A 22,242-nucleotide genomic window follows, 5' to 3' on the forward strand; every position below is an offset into this window, starting at 1 on the left:
GAAGCCTCCTGGTTCGCGGCTCTGTCCTGGACGTCCGACGCTCTTCTGTGCTGTGGTTAATTCGAGAGGTAGACTTTGTCGGAAGGGTCAGGAAGAGCAGATATGAGGTCGCTCGGCCCGTTCGCGATCTAAGAATACCGCGAGAGTGGATCGTTGAACCAGGGCTTCCTTTCTTTCCACGTGTCGGCAGACCTCGGTGAAATAAATCAGAAACTTTCTCCTGACTCGACGCTGCAGTAGCGAGCGAACTATGTCGGGGGACACCACGTCGGATGAGGAAGGCTCGCAGGAGGACACTCCGCGGTATGACGTCGATGATTTGGAGATCATCAAGACCATTGGTGAGCGAGAATGTAACGAGAACACAGCTTTCAGCTTGGGAGAGTTTAACACAGTGGAGAGCGGGGTATTTTTGCTTGGACTGTCCTCAGTGGCTGACAATAGTCTTCTAAAGAGTGGCACAGGCTGGGAAACAGATCGTAAGAAATTTTATATCGACTGTCTTATCCATTAGATAGAAAAAGAAAGCTGTTGCTGTCATATGAGTGTTTCCAGTGATTGTATCCCAGTCTCTGTCGATATTAAATATAAAAATGTCTCGAGTCCTGTGCTGTTGATTAATAAAGAGATCTATCCTCTGATCGAAGTTGTGGGTCATGGATCTTCATTGTGTTAAGCTACTTTAGCTGAGCTTTCTATTCGCCTAGGGACTCAAGATAGCTTCGACTCGGATGTAGGTCCTCTAGAGGCTGCTATTTGTGTTTCCTGCGTGTACCATATTTCGGCCTAAATATTTATGCTTGCCCCTCGAAAATAGTGTGGACTAGTAGCTGTTTTAATTTAGATTCTGCTAGGTGCCGTTGTCTTTGAGAGCACATCAAAGAAGCGAACCACCCTCGATGCGAGGAAGTGGGCCACTGGAGAGTGAGAGGCCAGCGAGTGTATATTTAACTGCTCGTTAAGTCAGAGTTCCACGGGAGGCTGTGGCAGTAAACTACAGGTGTTTCGTTCAGAGATTTTCGAAGGTTCTTGCGAAAGAATCGTTCGAATGACTGACATTGGTCGATCGAAATACAAACCGAGCGTCGCCCATTTAAATCCCTGAAATTCCCGCGCCGATTTATTCGGGCCAGGCGAAGTTTCCATCGAGTGAAATCCAACACTGCCTTCTGACTATTACCACTAATATACGATATTGCGCAACGGGACGCGTACATCAAACGATCGGTAAATAAATCCGCGGGAACATTAATCCTTTATCGTTCCATTTGCCTCGGTCGCGCTTTGGATTAAATTCAGACCGTGGGGCTCGCGCGCGCGCGCGAAGATCGATCAGGACAGATGTGCAGACACCGCTTCCTTGAGACGTAAAACAAGTTTTGGACGCACACCAAAATCCTCTCGAGTGTCCATACGGGAAAAATGAGAGTATTAAGGGGAACGTCTGGCGTGGACGAAATTCGAGCGGCCTCTGCTAGGAGATGAATGGGCTATTCGGTTCCAAAATACCAAAAAGATGTGCACTAAATAATATTCACGCGTTGACTACTGTGGGAATCGTCCATGAACAGGAATGTAGACTTTACTAGTAGAAGAAGTGAATCTCAATATCTGTCATAAAATGCTTTTTTTTTTGTGGTATGATAGGTACATAAACAGTCATGGCATAATTACTCGTATCTATAATTTAATCCTTGGTCTAGAGCTTGATAAATGAATAATCGTACAGCCTCCTCATTAAAAATTCAAGGTTCACTGATAACTGACTTGTATCATGGGATACGGTTTTGAGGTCAACTCATGTAACTCACTTTGTCTTGTCAAAGCTGTGAATGAAAGTCCGTGAAAGCAAAACTCGTTTGGTGTAAATAATTCCATGGCACAGTGAATATAATAAGAAACTCTTAACGAGGGAATTGTATTAGCATAAAAGAAAGTGAGAAAAAAAAGTGGAAGACTCTCCTGCTAATTCAATAATTAACTAATTACAAACAAATCTAATTAAAAATGTTCTATTTCTTCTCAGTATTTCCCTCAATAATTTCTTAATTTTCTTAATAAACATTCACACAAAGTCTGTCCCTTTATCATTGCCACCTGTTCCCCTTTCTGGCATCCACTTCGAACACCCGAGAACGATTTCGCTCCTCACTCCCGCGGCTGTTGCCAATTTCCCGCAACGATGCTTTCGTATGCAAAGTACTGTCTCGTTTCTCGATAAAAAGTCTGGGTGAGGCAATTCAGCAGTTAATTTCGGCGCAGGACCAGTTAATTGGTCACGGTACGCCGAGCAGACCAACTTTGGTCACCTGCACACGTATCGTGGGAAAAGTATATTAAACAGAGCGAGCAGCACGCGGATCAGTCGCGCGACTAAAGAGAGCGTTGATAATTAACGACCACCTGAGTGATCGATAAGACGATGCAGCCACGTTTTCCCTTGCACGCCACTTCGAATCGTGGCGCGAGAGCTATCGATACTCGAGCAAACGAGACTGGCTAACGTGTGAATCGGAAATCTTAGCGAGCGAACGATTCATTTGAATTGCAAAACGCGGGGCACGACTGAAGGAAACGGTCTTGAAATGCAGCACCGCGAAGACAGGCGCGTCGTAAATGTCAGAGGCGTGAATAACGTTAATAACGTGATCGTTCGATGGCGTTATCTTTGCATTGAAAGGTTGCCTTCGTCGACGGTGTATTGTATTCTTGCCTCACATATATAATTAATGGACACGTTAGCTATGCAAAACACTGCTCCGATTTTTCTTTTAATTAACGAATATGATCGACAGGTACTGGTACCTTCGGGAGAGTGGTCCTCTGCAGGCACCAGGGCAGTCCACTAGCTCTGAAGATCCTCTCGATGGTAGATGTGATAAGGTTGAAGCAAGTGGAGCACGTGAGAAACGAGATCACGGTTCTGAAAGAAGTCAAGCATCCCTTCATCGTGAACATGTAAGTTCGCTTTCCCCTGTTTTTAATTCAATGTGAGGAATCTATGAAATTCTCTCGACCGCGATCCACGGTGTCTATGAACGGTAACAAGACTGTCAGGCGCGAGGAAGTGTATCAAATGCGTGTCCACAATTAAGAAAGTTAGTTTGTTGGTTGATCCAAAGAAATTACTGAAAAGAAAGCGTAACTAAGAAGAAAAGCAGTCGAGTTGTTTTCTTCCTATTTTTTTGTGTCTAATTTTACGTACAGTGATATAATATTGTACAGGTATTGAAGCAGTTTAGAATTTATACATGAAGACTCAGTGATATTAGGAATTAGGTAATACTGATACCTAGGTACTACTAGGGATTAGGTACTGCTAAGAAGTAGGTACTACTAGGAAGTAGGAGCTTTTAGAACCTGTAGGTAGCTAGAAAATATGAATTATTAGGAATGAAGCACTACTAGGGACTACTAGGGACTACTAGGGACTACTAGGGACTACTAGGGACTACTAGGGACTACTAGGGACTACTGGGGACTACTGGGGACTACTAGGGACTACTGAGGGCTACCAGGGACTACCAGGGTTCTGTCAGGAACCACTAGGGTTCTGCCAAGAACTACTAGGTACTACTAGGCACTACTAGGCACTACTAGGCACTACTAGGTACTACTAGGAATTTACCAGATTACCAAACTCTCAAAATAACTTCAATCTCCACATCAATAACACCTCTGCTAAACCTTGACCTCTTTCCAGGCTCTGGAGTGGAAGAGATGAAGCAAGAGTCTACATGCTGCTAGAATTCGTAGCTGGCGGTGAACTTTTCTCCTATTTGAGAGCGGCTGGTAGATTCTCCGGACCCACCAGCTGTTTCTACGCAGCTGAAATAGTCTGCGCGTTGGAGTATCTTCACAGCAAACACATAGTTTATAGGGATCTCAAACCAGAGAACCTCCTTTTGGATAGTCAGGGCCATCTCAAGATCACAGACTTCGGCTTCTCCAAGAAACTCACAGACAGGTAGAATACACGCTATCCTTTGACATTGCAAACAGAAGCAAACATGCTAATATTTTATTATCGTTTACATTTACACTCAACAAAGTAGTAGCTCTCCACGCGACACATAAATAAGTATATTTATTCTTTGAATCTCCAGCACACTTTTGATATCATCTCTCACAAACGCCTCGATAGTATCTCCATGTCACGTCGACAGCGTAGCCATTTAATTATAGAGAAGATGCATCGATAACTGCACACGATAAACGTTTTCCTCGTTCCTTGTGACATTGTAGCAGAACATTGCTTCATTTATTGTTATATAAGCATTTATTGTTTGTAGGACATGGACTTTGTGCGGGACGCCCGAATACTTGGCGCCAGAAATAATCCAGAGTAAAGGACACAATAAAGCAGTGGACTGGTGGGCACTTGGAGTCCTAATTTACGAAATGTTGGCTGGATTTCCGCCATTCTTCGACGACAACCCATTCGGGATTTATGAGAAGATTCTCAGTGGGAGGATAGAGTGGCCCAAGCATATGGACCCTATTGCCAAGGACCTGATTAAAAAGCTTCTGGTAGCTGACAGGACGAAGAGGCTAGGGAACATGAGGCAAGGAGCTGAGGATGTTAAAAGACATCGTTGGTTCAAACTAGTGGAGTGGCCATTGGTAATTAACTTAATAAATAAAGAAAATTTTATAGCTTTATTTACAGAGTGGCTTTAATGTTCTTTATGTTAATAGGTGCCCCAGAGGGCATTGACTCCCCCAATAAAGCCAAGAGTGAAGGCTCCAGGTGATCCCAGCTGCTTCGACGATTACCCTGAAACTGACTGGCGTTCGCAACCTCCATTGCCACCAGACCAACTGGCTCTGTTTCAAGATTTCTGAATGGGTCATTTTGCATATCTGCCTTTAGGGAATCGAATTTACTTGGAACGTGTATAAATCTCGATGAAGTATAAGTTCTCGCCCCCTCCCCTTGTAAATAGTTATCCTTTTGTATATCGTTGCGAACTATTTATTTATACGAGTTGTGTAGAATAGATATTTCACTGTTTTTTTTTGTTAACCTTTGACTAGTAGTGTCTGTTGTCGCAAATGACCCAGGCACCACTTTTTCGAGAGTTAATCGCTGCTTCATCGACAGGATTGTAAATAAAATAGAAAGTGAAGTCAAAGGGCGTATCAGGGTTTCGAGTGATAAGGGCCATGAAATGGTATTTGTGTGTTCCTGCGAGTACGTAAGAATAGAAAGTGTTTTTACAGAGAAGTGATATAAGTTTTTTCTAAGAGGATCTGTGTAAAATACTGTAACAACCTGTATGTGATATGAGTCAGATAGTAATTAAACTGTGCATTTTTTAAACCTCGAGTAGTATATGTGACCAAATCTATTGTTTAAGTAACATAAATCTTCTAAATATGGGAAAATCGATACTCCTCGTATCATTAATCGAGATGGAATCTGCGTACGTGTCAGCTACGCCTCCACGATTAATTTTAAATGGGAGAATAAATAATTGAAGCTAGTCCTAGACACGCGAGGCTATCCAACTTCGATAAAACGCAGCATTCTGCGTACAGAACAATCAGTACGACTTCTGGAACAAATTTGAAACGGTCTACATTTACTTAAAGTTCTTGTAAGTGATTCCCAACGATGTCCAAGCACTTCAGCACCAGAAATCAAGAATTCTTGTACTTCAATGACAGTAGCACTAAAATTCAGAAGCGATCAATCGGCAAAACGATTCAAGTCGTCAATGCGAAAGTTATTCCAGACCTGGTAGATTCTCCAAAGAAAAAGGAAAAGGTACCCACTGTTCAAGACGTTCTGAACGACTTTTTCGAAAGCACGTCAGTGCATGGACTGCAGTATTTTGGAAAAATTGACATCAAAGTTGGATTCTGTGGGAAAATCTTCTGGGCTTGCACCATTCTTACTGGATTCGTCTGTGCGCATTTTTTTGGATGCACGAGGATGTAAAAATACGTGAAGTTAATTCTAATAATATTTTAGGTTTAAGTCTAATGGTGATGCAGTTCCTGAATCGCTACAGTGACAATCCCACTAACACCTACATCAAATCGTTTTACCATCCCATTTTCAAGGCTCCCTTTCCAGCTATCACCATTTGTCCATCGACACCAATCCCTCTTCACAGACGTTTGGCGATTTTTGAGGGAATGAATTTACCAGATAATGTGAGCCAGGACCTTGCAATGAATATCTTAAAGTGTGTATTTAAAGCAAAGTTATTTTCAGAAGCTTGAATTTTTAAAAATTGATAAAAAAATTTAATTCAGATATGGTCACTACATAACACTCCCCTATTTATCGAATACATACGACATGATCTACACTCTGGAATCGATCCTGCAGGCGAATAAATGGTCTCTGACAAACTTTTTAAAGATTTTGAAACCCTGTGACGATATTGTTGAAAGTTGCTGGTGGAACAGCGAACATATTGATTGTGACGAGTCAATAAAGTTATCTTACACTTCCTATGGACTCTGCTGCTCCTTCAATTATCTTCTAGAGGAACTTGTTGGTCGAGAAAAGCGAGTATATTAATAACAGATGATTTATTAAGACGTTATAGAAATTTTACTGATTCTTTATTGGTTTTCTACTGGCTCAGAAAGCAACCAACACCAGAACCCTTGACTTCCGTTGACTTCGGTCGCAGAAGTGGCCTGAAACTTCTTATCAAGAAGGATGTTCTCACCGTTGAGGACGATTCTGATGAAATCAGTAAAGCTGTGTCCAACAACGATGGGATGGTGGTACGAAATAATTATGAGACTGCAAGCAATATTTGGTATCTAGATTCCTGGTAAACTCAGTGAAAAATAAAAAATTCAGCTATTAACAGTATTAATATTAATGTAATTTTTATATGATGAAAGGGTCACTCGAAAATTCAATAATTAGAGAATTGAATAATTCTCAAGATTAGAGAAAACAGAAAATTTGTATTCATTTCTTCATTCATTTCTTGAACAGTTACTCCTTCATCACAGCGTAGACTATCCAGGACTCAACACCAATTCCTATATTTTGCAAAAGGGTCGAGAATTACAGGTGACACGTTAAATATACTTTTAAATCAATAATTACTGCAATTCACATCAAGTACTTATATTATCTACTTTTAATTATCCACAGATCACTGTAAGGCCAGAGATGATCAAGAAACCAGCAGGCTTGTATCACCGCAACAAAAATAACGAAGTAGTTCCCGTGTGCATCCCAAATAACAAAAATATTCTAGATTACTTCCCCGTTTATCGATATTCAAATTGCTACGCGAATTGTAGAATCAAAAGCATGCTCTACTTCTGTGGATGTTTACCATTTATCTACGATTACTTAACTGATTTCTATCCCGTCAAAGTAGGTTGAGTGTCCTCCTGTGTCTGCTCATTCAGATTTTTAAATGATTATCAATATTATACAATTTTAGCGTTGCAACATAAATGGTCTAGTCTGTATCCAGAAACACTCGAAAATGATAGGCATTGTTCGAGACATCCAGTTCGAGAATTTTACTTGCTCTTGTCGTGCACCTTGCGAGGAACTTGTTTACGAGGGCTCTCTGAACTCCATCAATTTGAGGAAGACTCACTTGGCAGCGAGCTAGTGAGTTTGTCTTTAGAATTTTAGAAATTCTTTTTAGAATTGCAAAACTAAAATTAAAACTTGTAAATATATTAGACAGTCGAATTGCAATTGAGTTTAGTAAATCTTGAATTTACTTTCAATTTCCCAGCTCAAACGTAACTACCGATCACGCTGTTCTGCGGCTCTACATGAGCTCTCAGGTCTACCAAGTCATTGAGACAATACCAGCAGCTGACGAGTTCTATCTACTAGGTAAATTGAACAAATATCCTTTTTTAAAAATCTACAAGTTCAATTAGATAAATATCTATCACCCTTTCTTTATTTTTCAGCATCCATAGGAGGAATATTCAGCCTCTTCCTCGGCTGCAGCTTCCTGAGCGTCGTGGAGATCCTCTACTTCATCAGCTTGATGTGTCGCGCGGTTTTCCAGAGTCGAAAAATCGAATCTCCACCCAAACCGAAAACAACACGCCACGACAATTTTATAAACCCTCGTCCAGCTTTCTACTAATCACCAAGAAGTTTATGTGAACATTTTCTTAGCTATTAAACGTCTCCTTCTCTCCTCCACCGAGTTTTCCTAACCATTTTCCCCTCACGCAAGAAAATACAGGTCAATTGATTTTTCTGCGGCCATAATTCACTCAATTTCGGACAGTCTATTGTGTAACAAGCCCCCACGTACACAGAGCAGCGAGAATCTGGAGCAATTAGATCTATTTCGAGCGCTCACTGGAACGCCACCGTGACGTTTACACCTCTGCTCGTAAAAACATTTACTACAGCGAGTTTTGCTTTGAAGTTCCCTCTGTGAGTGTCGTACAGCAAAAAGCTTTTCGATGCAAATCGTAAAGCAGTCGGTGACAGAGTCGCTTAATCGTCACGTGTCTTTGACGCGTAGGTCGCCCACGTTGATGCAGGAAGTCCTCCTTCATGTAGCACAGTTGTAAAAGAAACTTTACTGTGCCTCGATAATTAAATGCTCGATGTTTTAACATGAAGCTACAAGACAAAGCGTGGGAGGGACGAAACAAGCGATCTTTATTGCGAACAGGTTCCAAAAAGAGGAAAAGAATGACGATACATCTAGAACAGACGTTGAACGTTCCCCACGAGTTCTATTTATAAAGTAAAAATGTTCGAAACTTTCGCGAATCGAATAAATCGGTAACTCGATCCACGATAAACGCCAGCTGCTTACGCAACCACCAGGGAAAAACTTCGGTTTTGCTCAGACGAGGGCTGTACACGCTAGGATAGAGATGCTCGTACATATAACGTCTATTTTCGGAAGTGGCTATCGAAAATACCGATTTAGTTCATCTGCACCGCCTGTACCCTGTACATCGTTGTGGAAAAGAGCTGGAAGCACCTCGAGAAGCTATTTTCGACTAAACGCCCACGTGTTAGCGCCCATCGCACCGTGTACCGAAATGTTTTCTATCTTCGAACATCGAGTGTCCATTTTTCTTTTCTCGCCCTCGAATGAGGTCTTTCTGCTTCACTACTCGCCTGACAGACGCCACAGAGGAATTCTGAAGTTGACAGAGAGGCACAAGCCATTATAATTTTTCTTTATAATGATATCTTCTATACATGATAATGAGGTATAAGAGATCTTTATAAATGTCTCTTTGACCATTTTCCTCGCCTTCGTCTCGAATCAGACTTCATTTAGGAATAAAGCTACTTCGTCTCTAGCTATCATGGAAAAGTAAATGCATGAGATGTGAACCAGGTGGAAAGACAATAACAAGAAATTTCTACAGGGTACACTTGTTTCGTTCATTTTGGAGCTTTCGTACAAAATTGTGGGAGAGAGTAACAATTAATCGGATGAAGAAACTGGCGTGTATCCTGAGCGATGGATCGAGAGGATGTCTGTTCTATCGATGTGTTCCCTTCGTGGTTACTTCACTCCTGAAACCGACACAGGAAGCAGACTGTATAATAGAAAAGATAATGAAGATCTGTCGTGCGAACGAGAAGTCGCTTTTGTCTCGGAGACTTCAACGATGACTACAATAAGAAGCAAACTCTGAAGTAGCCATTGTTATCTGACAGAGAAAACAAACTTACCATGCTGAGGAATGTATCCTGTGGCTAAAAAAGTCCCGAGTAAAGCAGCCAAAGGCAAATCAGTAGAAGGATCAGGATGAAGTACGTGGTCAGGATGTTCTTCGTCTCGTGGGCTGGCTGTGGCATTTTTTAGGCTTCAGGGAAAATTCACTGCACTAGAGGGACCAAGAAAATTTCAACTTTTTAATATCCACATTCTACAAAAAAGTGTCATCTTAAGATTGTCTTTACTCACGAGCCCTATTAATACTGATTTTTGTATTTTATGTTTTGGATCGACTGGTCAAGCAGCCAGCAACAATTGTCAAATCAATTTCTTCTCAGATTCGAAGACTGTCGTTCTAAAGCTAGCTTATCACTGTAATCCACAGAAGCTAGAGTCAGGGGTAAATAAGCACCGAGCCACTTTGCGTTCAACCGTCGACTAGCCTTCTCGACGCAGGACTCGAAGAATCCCGAAATTCCTCCAGGAACCGTGTCGAGTCCCCACCAGTCTCGACCACGTTGCACCTTCCCTTGTAACTTCTGCTCCAGGATTGGTAGCCCAGGTCCCACCACCATCCACTGGTGCGAAACCGACGAATTCCGCCACCTCGAGTTATATTAAGCATCGTGAATATCCGATACAGCTTCGGTGGAAAAAGCTGCGTATCGATTCTCGATCTTCGACAAAACGCTGGTTCAAGGTCACTCGAATGACAACACTTTAAAACAGAGTTCATCGACCCTTGGTAAGCTTCCAGTAGGAAGCACAGTTTGTGTCTGACTTAAAAATTTCAGAACGAAAGTCTGATAATTACTATAATCACGCAGCTTATATTGTATATTCATAAGTGTCATGGTCGATGAAGCACAAGTCAGCCAGGCGCCATCATTAGCGTTAATTTAATTCTAACGAGGCACAACAGGCGCCCAACTTTTATTTTCGCTCGACGCTTCCGACGCCGACGCACGCGTCCTCACGTGCAACGCCACGATATTTCACACGTGAGGGAATTCCACGAAATCGAGGGCGCACCTTCAAGGACGCGTCAGTGGTTCGCTAAAATTGGAAGTATAAACCGATAAACGTGGGATGTAAATCGTTACCCCGAATAACACACTCGAAGTCCTTCGACGTGATTGATGGCCAGGCCTATTTTCGTCCTCGCCACTCGCTGAGCTTTTACGTTCGATTAAGCCGTAGTCTGCTCCTCTTTAACTAATACGCGCTATCGTCGTCCATCATTTCCAGGCCTGCGTCTAATTTTAACGTGTGAACCGAACCATCTCGATGGACAGTGCTTAAAGGCGTTACGTCATTTGTCAAGGGACACGTGACTTCAATGCCTGTACAGGCGAGTATTTATAGTCCCATACTTTGTTGAAGTTGAAGACAAAGAAGAAGTTTCGCAAGATTAGTACTCTATGGTATATAAACTTCTCGATGGACGAGTGGAACGGAGCCAAGATTGTGTGAAAATGGTGATGATTATCAAGAGTGATTTATTATACGTATGTACTTTGTATGACTAGCAAAGCTCTAAGAATGTTTATACTTTGGTCTTTTATGACAGGATTTTAAGGGAATGTTTATTTCTCAGAACTGCAGCTCCTATATAAAATAGTTCTTTATTATAATTACAGATGCAAAAAGACTGGTAACTTACAGTGTAGAGGACTATTGGATAGTTAAAGGACTCGTACACGTTTCTACGATATAGGTACTGAAATATGGCATGTCTCAGGAAGTATGACTTACGAGGCACTCGACTGGTCCAATCAGTGCCAAGAATAAAGAGTCCACGTTCTGGAGACAATTATTCCATTGGCATCGAAAGCGATCCATGCAGGCGTTTTTATATCCCTACATTCTTGGCACCAGATTCGCTTTAAAAATAAAAAGTAGCAACGATAAAGAATCCATGGAATGACTGACCACGGAACGCTGGAAATTAATTTTATTCCACTAGTCTATACTAGACTCCTCTAGGTTCCAGGAAGTAACTCAGAGAAGCATCTCTTAAAAACAAGATTCTCGACAAATATCGCAGTCACAGGAAAACCTAACTCTATTTGCTATGTACAGAGACTCCGCTGTTTGCAGATCGAAGCGTATTTTTCTGAGGAATTTAATGAAAGGAAAATCATGCTAAGGAGAAACCCAACACGTCCTCCAGCGAGTAGTCAAACAGCCTTAAGTCTAGTTTGTACAAGTTGGCTAACTTCCTCAGCTGCTTGTATGTCAGTGTGGAATAATATTTCTCCAGCTTCTTCGCTGTTGGCTCTCTGCTGGGTGGCTTGGCTGGAAAACTGAAAGAAAAACGATATTAATAGTCTGTCTTAGATTAATAGGTTTTTTTATGGGAGTACCTACTTGACGAATTCGACGCCCATTCGTTCCAACACCTCTGTCGCGTCCTCCACCAGGCTCTCGTACTTGCTGACGAGGTTGTAATTGACTAAGCATGGCTGGCACAGCTCTGATATGGGATTCCAGTGTTCGTTTCGGGTCTCGTTTGAAGAAGTGTCAGTCACAAATTCGACGAACTCTCGAAAAGTCACGTCGTCGCCATTTTTTAGAGACTCCTCGGTTGCGTTCTTCCTGTACCTCTTTAAAAAGAATTTCTCTGTTTAATATAGAATAGAAAATGGATAAAATACAAATTGAAATACGAAATAACAATATTGTAAAATATTTGGACGTTATCCAAAAAATGTACCTTAATGATTTTTTTGCCAAAACGAGTCTGAAAGTACTTCGAGCTCTTCTGCTTTGCCTCCAGCTTGTTCCTGTATGCTGACAGCAGCCTTTCCAGAGGGTGCCTCACTACTATCAGCTTATCATAGGTAGCCAACATTCGTTCGATCTCAGGTAAAGAGTAGTTGCTCAGCCTCTGAAAGGTGCCTGAAGAGTGAGCTTGGTCAGCTGGTATCTCCAGGGGATCATTACCTGGCCATTTACCTGTGGCCACCATCAGCACTCGCTTCCAGTTTGTGCAGGCAACCTGAAGACAAAGGAGCACATAAGAATCCACAGAAATCCAATAAAAATTAAGTGAACTATCTCTGCTCCCAAAAACAAAAATTAAGAAATACTGCAAGAGTTTTCCAGTCTCATAAACACCCACATTTTATTCAATTCTATCCCAAAATTCCCTTCCAGTTGTTTCATCATATACCATTTTTAAACTACTCTATATTCAGAGACCAAAACAACCATTAAGACGGAAAAATCAATATTTATTATGCACATGAAAAATGCATCATCAATCAAAAGACCTGGCATTAACATCTAAAAAAATTAAAAAATAAAGTTAATTGCTTTGGCCTGTGAACGAGTCAGTTAATGGCCAAGTAATAAACCCCTCCTTCCGCGAAAAAACGGTAACAAGTGAAGCTTGGTCACTGAAAAAGTCGTAATATTTGCCCTTCCATCAATTCTGATCGACGCACTCTCAGACAGCTCATTCTTGTTTTCACCTTCGGCACGTAGCAGTAGAGCAACTCGTGCTGCTCGTCCACGAGGATATTCCTAAAGGACTCTGCGCTGGAGACCTCGTTTTGGACATCGCCGAGGACCTCCTCGCAATTGTACTGCAGCCTCTCTTGACGTTCGACCAGAGCTGACCTAGCCAGAGCGTTTGGCCCCGTCCAGGAGTACTTGAAGTTTTCCGCCTCGAAGAGTCTTCTTTTCTCATCGTTCGTCAAGGTACGATCTCCTGCTGTGTTCCCATTTGCAGAGGAAACAATGAGGAGAAGCAGCACTGCCCCCCAAACACGGCATTCTGTCATCGTCCTCCCTGTCCACCCGGGACATTGAATTGTTCTCGCGAGGAATGCGATTTCTCACGAAGGCTTCCTCTGAAACGAGGAGGTACAACATGAGAGTGAGATAAGTGGTCCTATTTTGGTAGCGTGTTCTACACTTCTTGAGAATGGAATAAGGTCATGGATTGTGAAACAAAGTTACCTAAGACATGTTTTTAGCTTCAATATTACCTCGTGGGTTTGTGTTTTCTTCAAACCTTGTTCTTCAGAGAAATCACTCTTTTAATGGCTTTACTTTTTCCTGAGAATATAAGTTCTATGTTCTAGAGCTCGATCAAGGCTTCAGATAGAGTTCCCGCACTAATTCCTTCCTTGGGTATAGTGGAGCAAATTGGGAGGTGAAAGAAGAAAGAATGGTAGTCCTATTGTTCCTAGACGTATACTAATAAGACACCCATTATTTCTTCCCTTATCTCTCAATTTTCCCCGCTATATCCAAGGAGGGAATTAATGCAGCAAATTTCTTAAGTCGAATTTTTTTGAAGACATGATTTACAATTGCAGGTATATTTATAGAACCTTTTTCCATTTTCAGCAATTATAGAACACCTATTTTGTGTCACTATATGTGTAAAACAGAATATCAAAAGCTTCTGAGAAATCTCAATAGGAATATCTTCCTATTGAGACCTGGATATTTCTTCTACTTCTTCCACAGAAATAACGCTATGAAATAACAGAACTTGAGTAGGTGCTATTAACTCTGTTTTGCACGCCTAAAAGAGGTCTTCGAATTTAGGTCTGTGGAGATTGACAGCGCAAGAAACGAAGCTATGCACAACAATTTTATTCAACCGCTAGTTCGTTTGATTAACCGTTATTGGTATCGATTCCCTCGCTTATCAATGTTACCCTAATAAAATGGACATTTGTTAGCTTGCAAATACTCAAAGATTAATTTGAAGTAAATAGAAGAATATTGATGACACTATTCGAGCACAGTGGAACGTTTTGCATGGCGAACGGAAAGGCAGAGGTCTAATAATCAGGTCGAGCGTCTTCGTTTCATATGCTGTTCCAATTGAAGTCCTTTAAAGCCTGTTCTGAATGGACAGTGCACGGTACGTTTGACATCTGGATATGTAGAGCATGCCTTTCCTTTAATGCAGCTGTAAACTGGACGACATCCAAGTCGACCACTAATTTAAGGTCAGCATATTCGCGAAAGTAGAATCGAACGATCTTCAGAGATTCGTAAATTCCTCTGTTCCCAGAAAAACAGTAGTCAAAAATATGAGTCATTTTTCTTGGACTCTGTGGGCCATGTCATCGACGAAACAGTCTGACAAGATAGAAGGCGAATTGTGATAACACTATCAGTTTCTGTTGCGAAAGTAGCCAGTGTGTTGATAGTCATGAGGGGACACGAGACACTTAATGTTTATATGTAGTTATTATCATCACCAGATGTACTGTGCTCGAATATTTTGGCAGAAATTTATAATTTTGTATTTTGTTATTCGCCAAAGCTATCTTATATCTTTCAGTGAGATATTCAAATTTTTATATTGAATTTCGTTCGTGGAGGTATCAGTGGCACTCAGCACATCCTGTTCACAAAATTCTCAATTGCAATCACGAGAGAGCGATCATCGAATGAAAACTGTTTGAGTAGTTTCAAACGACCATTGATATTCTCTCGGCAATTAAATAATCGATTGTAGAGCTCACTTGAATGCTGACCTTGTCACTGAATGGAACAATCAACGAGGCATTAGCGAGTCCTATCGTAGCCCCACGCAAAAATGAATCATTTCTTTGCACAAGGCATCCTTCATTCACTATCTCGAATCACGAAGAGCCACAAAATCGTATTAAAAATTCCACAAGCATTCAAGCAACGACCAAAACTGCCTAATCGAAAATACTCCACATTGTGAAATGGAATTTCGATCATGCAATCTCCACTTCACCTTGAGCCTCGATGATAATCAAATAGGGAAGGGACTTATCGATATCGCCAAACACAATCAAACTATGGCTGTATAATAATCACTGATCAGTCAGCACTATTCACCCAGAAAGTCACAAGACACCACACTGTCCTCAAAAGATGAAAGAAACTCACCAGTTTGGAGCACGAAACTTGGTCCACAGGCTGTCAAAATCTACGTGGCATGGAGTGAACGATGGAGCTCCAGACACGCGATGCCCAGCGACTCGACGCTCCCCAAAAATACATGGAGACCCCAGCGATGGTTGGATGTGGTGAGCAGTGTTCCAGAAGCGAGCAGGTCATTTGCCCGAGTTTCTGTTTGCCCCGAATCCCGCTCAGTTCCTCGTTGTCAGGCGGTGAGGAAGTTGGTCAACGAAAATTCACCAAAAACGCCAGGGACTCGAAGGTGAACGCACACTGCGAAGACTTGAGTCGTTCGAGCCGATGGCCACTCGGCTATTGCCTCAGAGACCTTCTGACATAAGAATGGAACGTGGTACCAGTTTGTGGAAGTGAAAGAAGCTGCGCGCGCCTCCGTGCATTTTATCTTCGTTTCTTCAGCAGCGACCACTGCCGACCTTCCTTTCTCACCTGTTCTCTGGCTGCTCCACATACTCCGAGACTTCAGAGACCAGGTGTGCGAGGCACTTTTGGCAGATTCTCGCGAGAGATGATTTTTCGCTTTGACAGATGGGGAAAGTGTTTCGAGTATCCAGAAGCAGCTATTGTTAAAGAGAATTTTGACAGCGGTGGTTTAATAGAAGGTGGAAGCAGGTAGCTAAGAGTTCTGTGGAGGGAGCTCATTGACAGCAGAATTTATGCAACTAATTATGTATTTCTGCATGATGACATCAATGGAAAAGGGGAATTAAATTATCTTCCAATTTCGTGGAAGTTCTGCGTTCAATAGCGAGGATTGGGATTCTTGTGAACTATTAATTATCACCTTTACAGAGTCTGCAGAAAGATCCGCCGCATCAGCACCTGAAGTAACGCAATCAATTGTGTTGCCAAATCAGTGGAAAGGCACAATCGAATAACCTTCTACTGTACTTTATTTTATAAATCTACACTTTCAACAGCGAGCAGTTAAAAATACTTCAGCACTTTAGACTTCACTTTTTCTTCAATTTTTGTCTGCCTCAAATTATTTACTTAATGTATTAAATTATTAAAGAGACAATTTTGTTTTGGGTATTAGGATTTGAGAATTGAGAAAATGACAAGACTTCAAATTTTTGAAAATCTGAACATTAGAAAATTTTCATATCCAAATGTTAGACAACTCGAAAATTAAAAAACTTCAATAGGTATTTGAATACTGAGTATTAAATTTATAGATTTGAATATTTGAACATTTGAAAATTTGAATATTTGAATATTTGAATATTTGAATATTTGAATATTTGAATATTTGAATATTTGAATATTTGAATATTTGAATATTTGAATATTTGAATATTTGAATATTTGAAAATTTGAAAATTTGAATATTTAAAAATTTGAATACTCTCCCCTACCTATTTTCCCCACATTAAAAACTTTCTTCCTACCCCCTCATGAAATCTCAACCTCCTGAAATTCCTCGACTGCCAACTGCCAGCGCAAAAAATCCACCTCGTCAGCACGTGCAGACCACGCAACCATTCAAGCATTCCCACATTCCTGCCCCAGCGAAGAGGGACATCGTGCAGTCTATTGGATCATGCAAAGTTGGATCGTGCGGCAAGAAGCCAATTGGCCAAGAATTACAGCTGAACCATCACAGAGGGAACGATTCGGTCTTTTTGCATAGCTCCTCGCGCGCGTAAAGTCTCTCCACCGAATCGTCGTCGCCTGTAGGTCCGTCCAGCCGGCAGAGAAAGTGCCTCACCTTCGATCGCCGTTCGTATACCGTCCACCAGCAGTGGGTTCCTTTAGTCTCGCTTTGGCCTTCGACCGCTGACCATCCGTCGAAAATAAGCGACAGGCGAAGTGAGCCAGCGAAGCGGCAGATAGGTGCCAAGGGGCCAGGGGATCGAACAGGTGGCGGAAGATCGAGAAATGTGACAGTGCCTTTGGTACGCTCCCGCGACATCGCATCTCTTTCGTCAACGTCAGAGGAAAGCTTTTCGAGAACTTAGGTAACGCGCTTTCACTCTGCCACGGGCGTTTGACGTCCTCTGATGGCTGGCAGATTGTCAGATTGTCAGGGTGCCATTTACACTGTTGATTCCGCGTGGGAAAATGGGAATCGTGAAAGTTTAGTTGGTCTCGAGAGTACTGTTTATTTGTTTTCCAGAGTTTCTGACAGTAAGTAAATCTGTTGACTGTATAGAGTTAGCGAATCTTGTTATTTTTGCTTCTGATGTTGGTAAATGTGTAGATATTGGAGTTTGTATTCTCGCTGATATGTTAAACTTATCGACGCGACTTTTTTCATTCTTATCGTTTCAGTGAGATTAGTTAGGAAATAAGTATGCACAATATAAGAATATTATAACAGTGAAGTGGATATTCTTTGGTGACAATCGCCCTGTATCGAAAGAGAGGTGTGAGTAATTGTTTAATATTCAGAATTCATTTTTACGCGTAGAATGAACTTGATTCGCTTGAAGAAACACTCTACAGTCACACTAAATATAGTTAAAACGATAGAAACTCTCGTAAATGAGTCTAGAATGTTTCTACCAGCGAGCAGTACATAAAATGTTGCAATTACTTATCGTATTCGGTTAGACAAAAATGTGGAGAACGGAGGGAGATAATATCGGTTATTTCGTTAGCATAAATTTCTTCGTTTGAAATACGCATATCGACGCGTGATCGCTCCTGCATTGACCATGGTCCATTTTGATAACGTTATACATGCAAGGGAATTCTGTAATATATATTCAAATAAAGATATTTTCATAAAATAGAAATTATTTATGAGATCCCAGTGCTACAAGTTGCATTAGAGGGTTTCGCAATAGATGTAAAAGAAAACATATTCGAGGATGTGTTTCGAAATTGCAGTAAAGAGAAAACCGCTGTTGTATTGAAAGGAGCTAATAGGAAGTACTAACACTGGGCAAGAACATGAAAGGATCTAATGCGTATCTATTTAATTAGGATGGGTCAGAATTCCTAGAGTGTCTTATGACTCGAGAATATTGAGATTTCTGAAAATTTCTGAAACACCTTGGAGATAGAAAGTCCAAGACTCTAGAAATTTTTGGGACTCTCTGTACTCTTGGGAACCTCGACAATTTTCGAATATTCTGGAGAGAGATACTTTGGAGAATCTGACCCAAATCTGAGAAAAATTCTTGAATCAACTCGACCCAACATTTTGAAGATTTATTATATAATAATCTCTCAAATCTCCTTCAAAACATCAATGACCCAAAAATTACCTATCTTTTCCAATTGAAAAAAACCATATCTCCACAAATTCAACCTAAAACAGAACTCACAGACGTAGCACTCCTATCGAAAAACAATTCTGCCAAATATATGATTACACAAAATATCGTAACATGATGCAAACAAGTTTTCTCAAGCTTATCCCAAAACGGGACATAAAACAAACATCGTGTCAATGTTGAAGGACAATGATGCTGCAAATAGCTCTGTGGCTGCTGGTCGGGCTGATCTTGTCCTGGTTGCTCCTGAATTACGTAAGCAGAATTGCAATCGCGATATGGGAGATCCTAATGCCGCTGCTCGACAGGAAACCCCTCGATTTGCGAACGAAATTCGGCGAATGGGCAGGTAAGCTTGATTAACATTCAAGGAAAATACACTTGCACTGCCTTTGTTTCCTGTTTCCTCTCTCGATTCCCATAACGGACATGTTGTTGCTAATTCCAGTCGTGACTGGCTCCACCGATGGAATCGGCAAGGCTTACGCAAAGGAATTGGCCACGAGGGGTATTAACCTGGTACTGATCAGTCGTAACCTGGAGAAACTGGAGAAAACGAGGAACGAGATCCTCCAGGACAATCCGAAAATCGAGGTGAAGGTCCTTGTGGCAGATTTCAGTAAAGGGAAGGAGGCGTTTGAGAAGCTGGCTGAGCAGCTGAAGGATGTACCTGTGGGAATATTAGGTAATTTGTTTATTTTTTGGGTGAGGTGTTTTGGAAATGTGTGGGTGGAATTGAGATTATGGAGTTTAGAGTTTGTGGAATAGAAGCACCTAGGTTTTATAGATAAAAGAGAACCTCGTTCGTGAGGTGTTGTATTTTTCGATATAAGCTCGTTGCTAGTACCATTATTTTATTAAATTATTCAGGATAGAAGTAGCTTTCAAGTTTCTTCATTCAAAATTTCAATAAATTAATCGTTAGCTAGAAATTTACAACTGATTCCAAGACTGGCTCTCTTAGGTGCTGCAAGATCCCTCAGTTAGCTAATCTTCAGGAGAAAGTACCCATAGTAGAACCTCGACTAAGACTTGAACTATGATTTAACAACAGGCTACTAAAAATAATAAAAGTTAGCCATCAGGAGAGTAACTCAGTAAGACAAGTCTTTGCAGTTTCTACATTAAATACCATTTCTCCAATATTGTGCATAAAAATAGAAATTTATATAAACATCCGCAATCTACAATGAGTCTCAGATTAATCTGAGGTCCTATCGTGCTATTTCTTCTTAGAACAATCCATATTCGGAGTAGCAAGCGAACAATTCACGTCGAATACGTACTATTGTCTCCAAATCCTCCACCGACAGTTATTAATCATCTCGTGGACATTTTCCAGTGAACAATGTGGGAATTCAGTACAGCTACCCGATGTACCTTGGAGAGGTCCCAGAGAACGAGCTGTGGGACATCATCAACGTGAACGTGGGTGCAACGACGATGATGACGCGGCTGCTGATAGGGCAAATGCAGAAGCGTGGAAAAGGTGCCATCGTGAACGTGTCCTCTGGCTCGGAACTGCAACCACTGCCGCTGATGACAGTCTACGCCGCGACGAAACTGTACATCAGGAGCTTCTCTGATGCGCTCAGAGCCGAATACTCGAGATTCGGGCTGACTGTGCAGCACCTGACGCCATTCTTCGTGAACACCAAGATGAACGCCTTCAGCAACAGGCTGCAGGTGAGGCCAGGAGGAATCTATGAAGGGTGGCTGCGAAACAGGTGGCCCTTTGGTAGCTTTGGACTCTAGATTCTAAACTTCTCAGAAATGAGAGATCATTAGACAGATTCTTTTTAGATATAAACAGTCTTTCTTTATGATAGAGTATTTAAAAAATGCTTAAGACTTGCTTAAAAAGATTGTGAATTTTGTCACCCATATTAATTATTTGGTGTTTGAGGGTTTGTATATTCTTTTCCAATTTTTAGGAAGAATAAAGTACGCTATTAAAGAGGGACCACTTATCTTGATATCACTCTCTATAAATCGATTTTCAATTCCTCTTACTTTCTTTTTTGGTGTTAAAGGTATCCAGTGTCTTCCTGCCTGACCCAGTGACCTATGCGAAGAATGCTGTCGCCACACTTGGGAAAATAGATTCCAGCACGGGCTACTGGGGTCATGGGATTCAGAAGATGTTGACGATAATCCCCCCTGTGCAGATCAGAACGAAGATCGGGCAGTTCCTGAATGAGGGTTTCAGGCAGGACTATTTCAAACAGCAGAAGAGCAAGTAGTAATTGGTTGTGGAAGTGATTGTTGAGAAACACCGTGGAATATTGGCCAGTTCAGGAGCTGATAAACTCTATAGGAATTGTTATTAAAAGCTAGGAAAGAGTATTATGAATGGAATCGTTCGTGAAGTACATGGAGATGGAGAAATGAGAAGAAAATGCATGGGGGCAAAGTGTATGCTGTAGAAAGTGTATCATTCTGTTTATTAAAGTTTATTTTGTACATACCGTGTGTGTTAAATGGGAGTCCTGAGGAACGAAGTTCATTTTACACGATATTCTTGATGCAGTTTTTAAGTTTAATTCAAATTAAAATTGAAATTGATCTAGCAGTGGCGCCTAAAATGCAAAAATTGAAAATTCGGTTATTTATTCATTTATGAGTAATCTGATGACGTAAAATCGTTGTGGGGGCCCTATATATTCTTATGCAACGACAGAAGTCTATGGAAATTGTTTAATTATTGTAAAAACAGCATTTAAAAATATTACTTGGAAACAGTATTGGCGGCGCCATCTAGCGGTGGCGCTAAGGAACTAACGCTAAATATTTGACATAGAAACAGTAATTTATTTATTTATTTATCGACAATTTTGCATTATAGAGTAATTATAGAGATTTTACACCTTATTATACAACAATATCGGGCAGCAGAACTACTTATTTATTGCAAAAAATAATATTTATGGTAGTTTGTTAATTGAATGTTTAAAGTTGTTTTTTATAATGAATAAGCAATTCTGCTAGTCAATATTGCTGTAGAAAAAACAATAGAGTCTCTATAACCACCTTACAATGCAAAATTGTCAATAAATAAGTGAAAAAACCATTTTTTATATTGTTTATATTTTGAACATTAGTTTCTTGGCGCCAACGCTAGATGGCGCCACTGGTACCATTTCAGACGCAGTAGTTCCTAGACATCACCACTAGACGGCACTAGCGGTACCATTTTTTAAAGTCTAATTTTTCAAATATTATTTTTGCAATAAGCAAAGAATTCGAAGGGTTTCTTTATCATTGTTTCGGTATGTGTAAAGTCTCTACAATGATTCTACATCATCAAATTGCTAATAAATTAATGAAAACATATTTCACAATAAGCTAACGATATTACATGGGAATTACGAAGCAGTCCTCATAATTTATTCATGACAAGGGAATTATTTTCTACTACCTAAGTAACAAGATAACTTAATGGT

At 40.9% G+C, this 22,242-nt stretch overlaps 4 protein-coding genes across 6 annotated transcripts; 3 read left to right on the forward strand and 1 right to left on the reverse strand.

The window, feature by feature from the left end:
• Positions 1-207: 207 nt before the first annotated feature.
• On the forward strand, positions 208-5,329 carry Pka-c3 (Protein kinase, cAMP-dependent, catalytic subunit 3). The gene is made up of 5 exons (XM_076390910.1): positions 208-341; positions 2,796-2,958; positions 3,704-3,967; positions 4,293-4,623; positions 4,699-5,329. The coding sequence occupies exons 1-5, from the start codon at positions 251-253 to the stop codon at positions 4,843-4,845; spliced, it is 996 nt and encodes a 331-aa protein (XP_076247025.1). The 5' UTR covers positions 208-250; the 3' UTR covers positions 4,846-5,329.
• A 124-nt stretch (positions 5,330-5,453) lies between these two features.
• LOC143186663 (sodium channel protein Nach) lies at positions 5,454-7,961 on the forward strand. Its single transcript, XM_076390371.1, has 8 exons — positions 5,454-5,912; positions 5,978-6,194; positions 6,265-6,526; positions 6,607-6,747; positions 6,968-7,045; positions 7,130-7,357; positions 7,428-7,603; positions 7,734-7,961. Exons 1-8 carry the CDS (start codon positions 5,618-5,620, stop codon positions 7,882-7,884), a joined length of 1,548 nt encoding a protein of 515 aa, XP_076246486.1. The 5' UTR covers positions 5,454-5,617; the 3' UTR covers positions 7,885-7,961.
• A 3,298-nt stretch (positions 7,962-11,259) lies between these two features.
• On the reverse strand, positions 11,260-15,888 carry LOC143186880 (carbohydrate sulfotransferase 11). The gene is made up of 5 exons (XM_076390703.1): positions 15,546-15,888; positions 13,130-13,510; positions 12,370-12,654; positions 12,024-12,259; positions 11,260-11,959 (listed from the first exon to the last, which is right to left on the reverse strand). Exons 2-5 carry the CDS (start codon positions 13,439-13,441, stop codon positions 11,794-11,796), a joined length of 999 nt encoding a protein of 332 aa, XP_076246818.1. The 5' UTR covers positions 13,442-13,510; positions 15,546-15,888; the 3' UTR covers positions 11,260-11,793.
• Positions 15,889-17,180: 1,292 nt separating this feature from the next.
• Positions 17,181-21,264, forward strand: LOC143186758 (inactive hydroxysteroid dehydrogenase-like protein 1). Of its 3 annotated transcripts, none has more exons than XM_076390511.1 (5): positions 17,181-17,473; positions 18,985-19,148; positions 19,248-19,484; positions 20,142-20,485; positions 20,833-21,264. In XM_076390511.1, the coding sequence occupies exons 2-5, from the start codon at positions 18,989-18,991 to the stop codon at positions 21,040-21,042; spliced, it is 951 nt and encodes a 316-aa protein (XP_076246626.1). In that variant the 5' UTR covers positions 17,181-17,473; positions 18,985-18,988; the 3' UTR covers positions 21,043-21,264. The 3 variants fall into 3 exon arrangements, with proteins under 3 accessions (XP_076246626.1, XP_076246625.1, XP_076246627.1); XM_076390510.1 differs by having other exon boundaries at positions 17,397-17,536; XM_076390512.1 differs by lacking the exon at positions 17,181-17,473 and adding an exon at positions 17,576-17,705.
• Positions 21,265-22,242: the final 978 nt, after the last annotated feature.

The sequence above is a fragment of the Calliopsis andreniformis genome, unplaced genomic scaffold (assembly GCF_051401765.1).
Source record: "Calliopsis andreniformis isolate RMS-2024a unplaced genomic scaffold, iyCalAndr_principal scaffold0022, whole genome shotgun sequence".
Lineage (NCBI taxonomy): Eukaryota > Metazoa > Arthropoda > Insecta > Hymenoptera > Andrenidae > Calliopsis > Calliopsis andreniformis.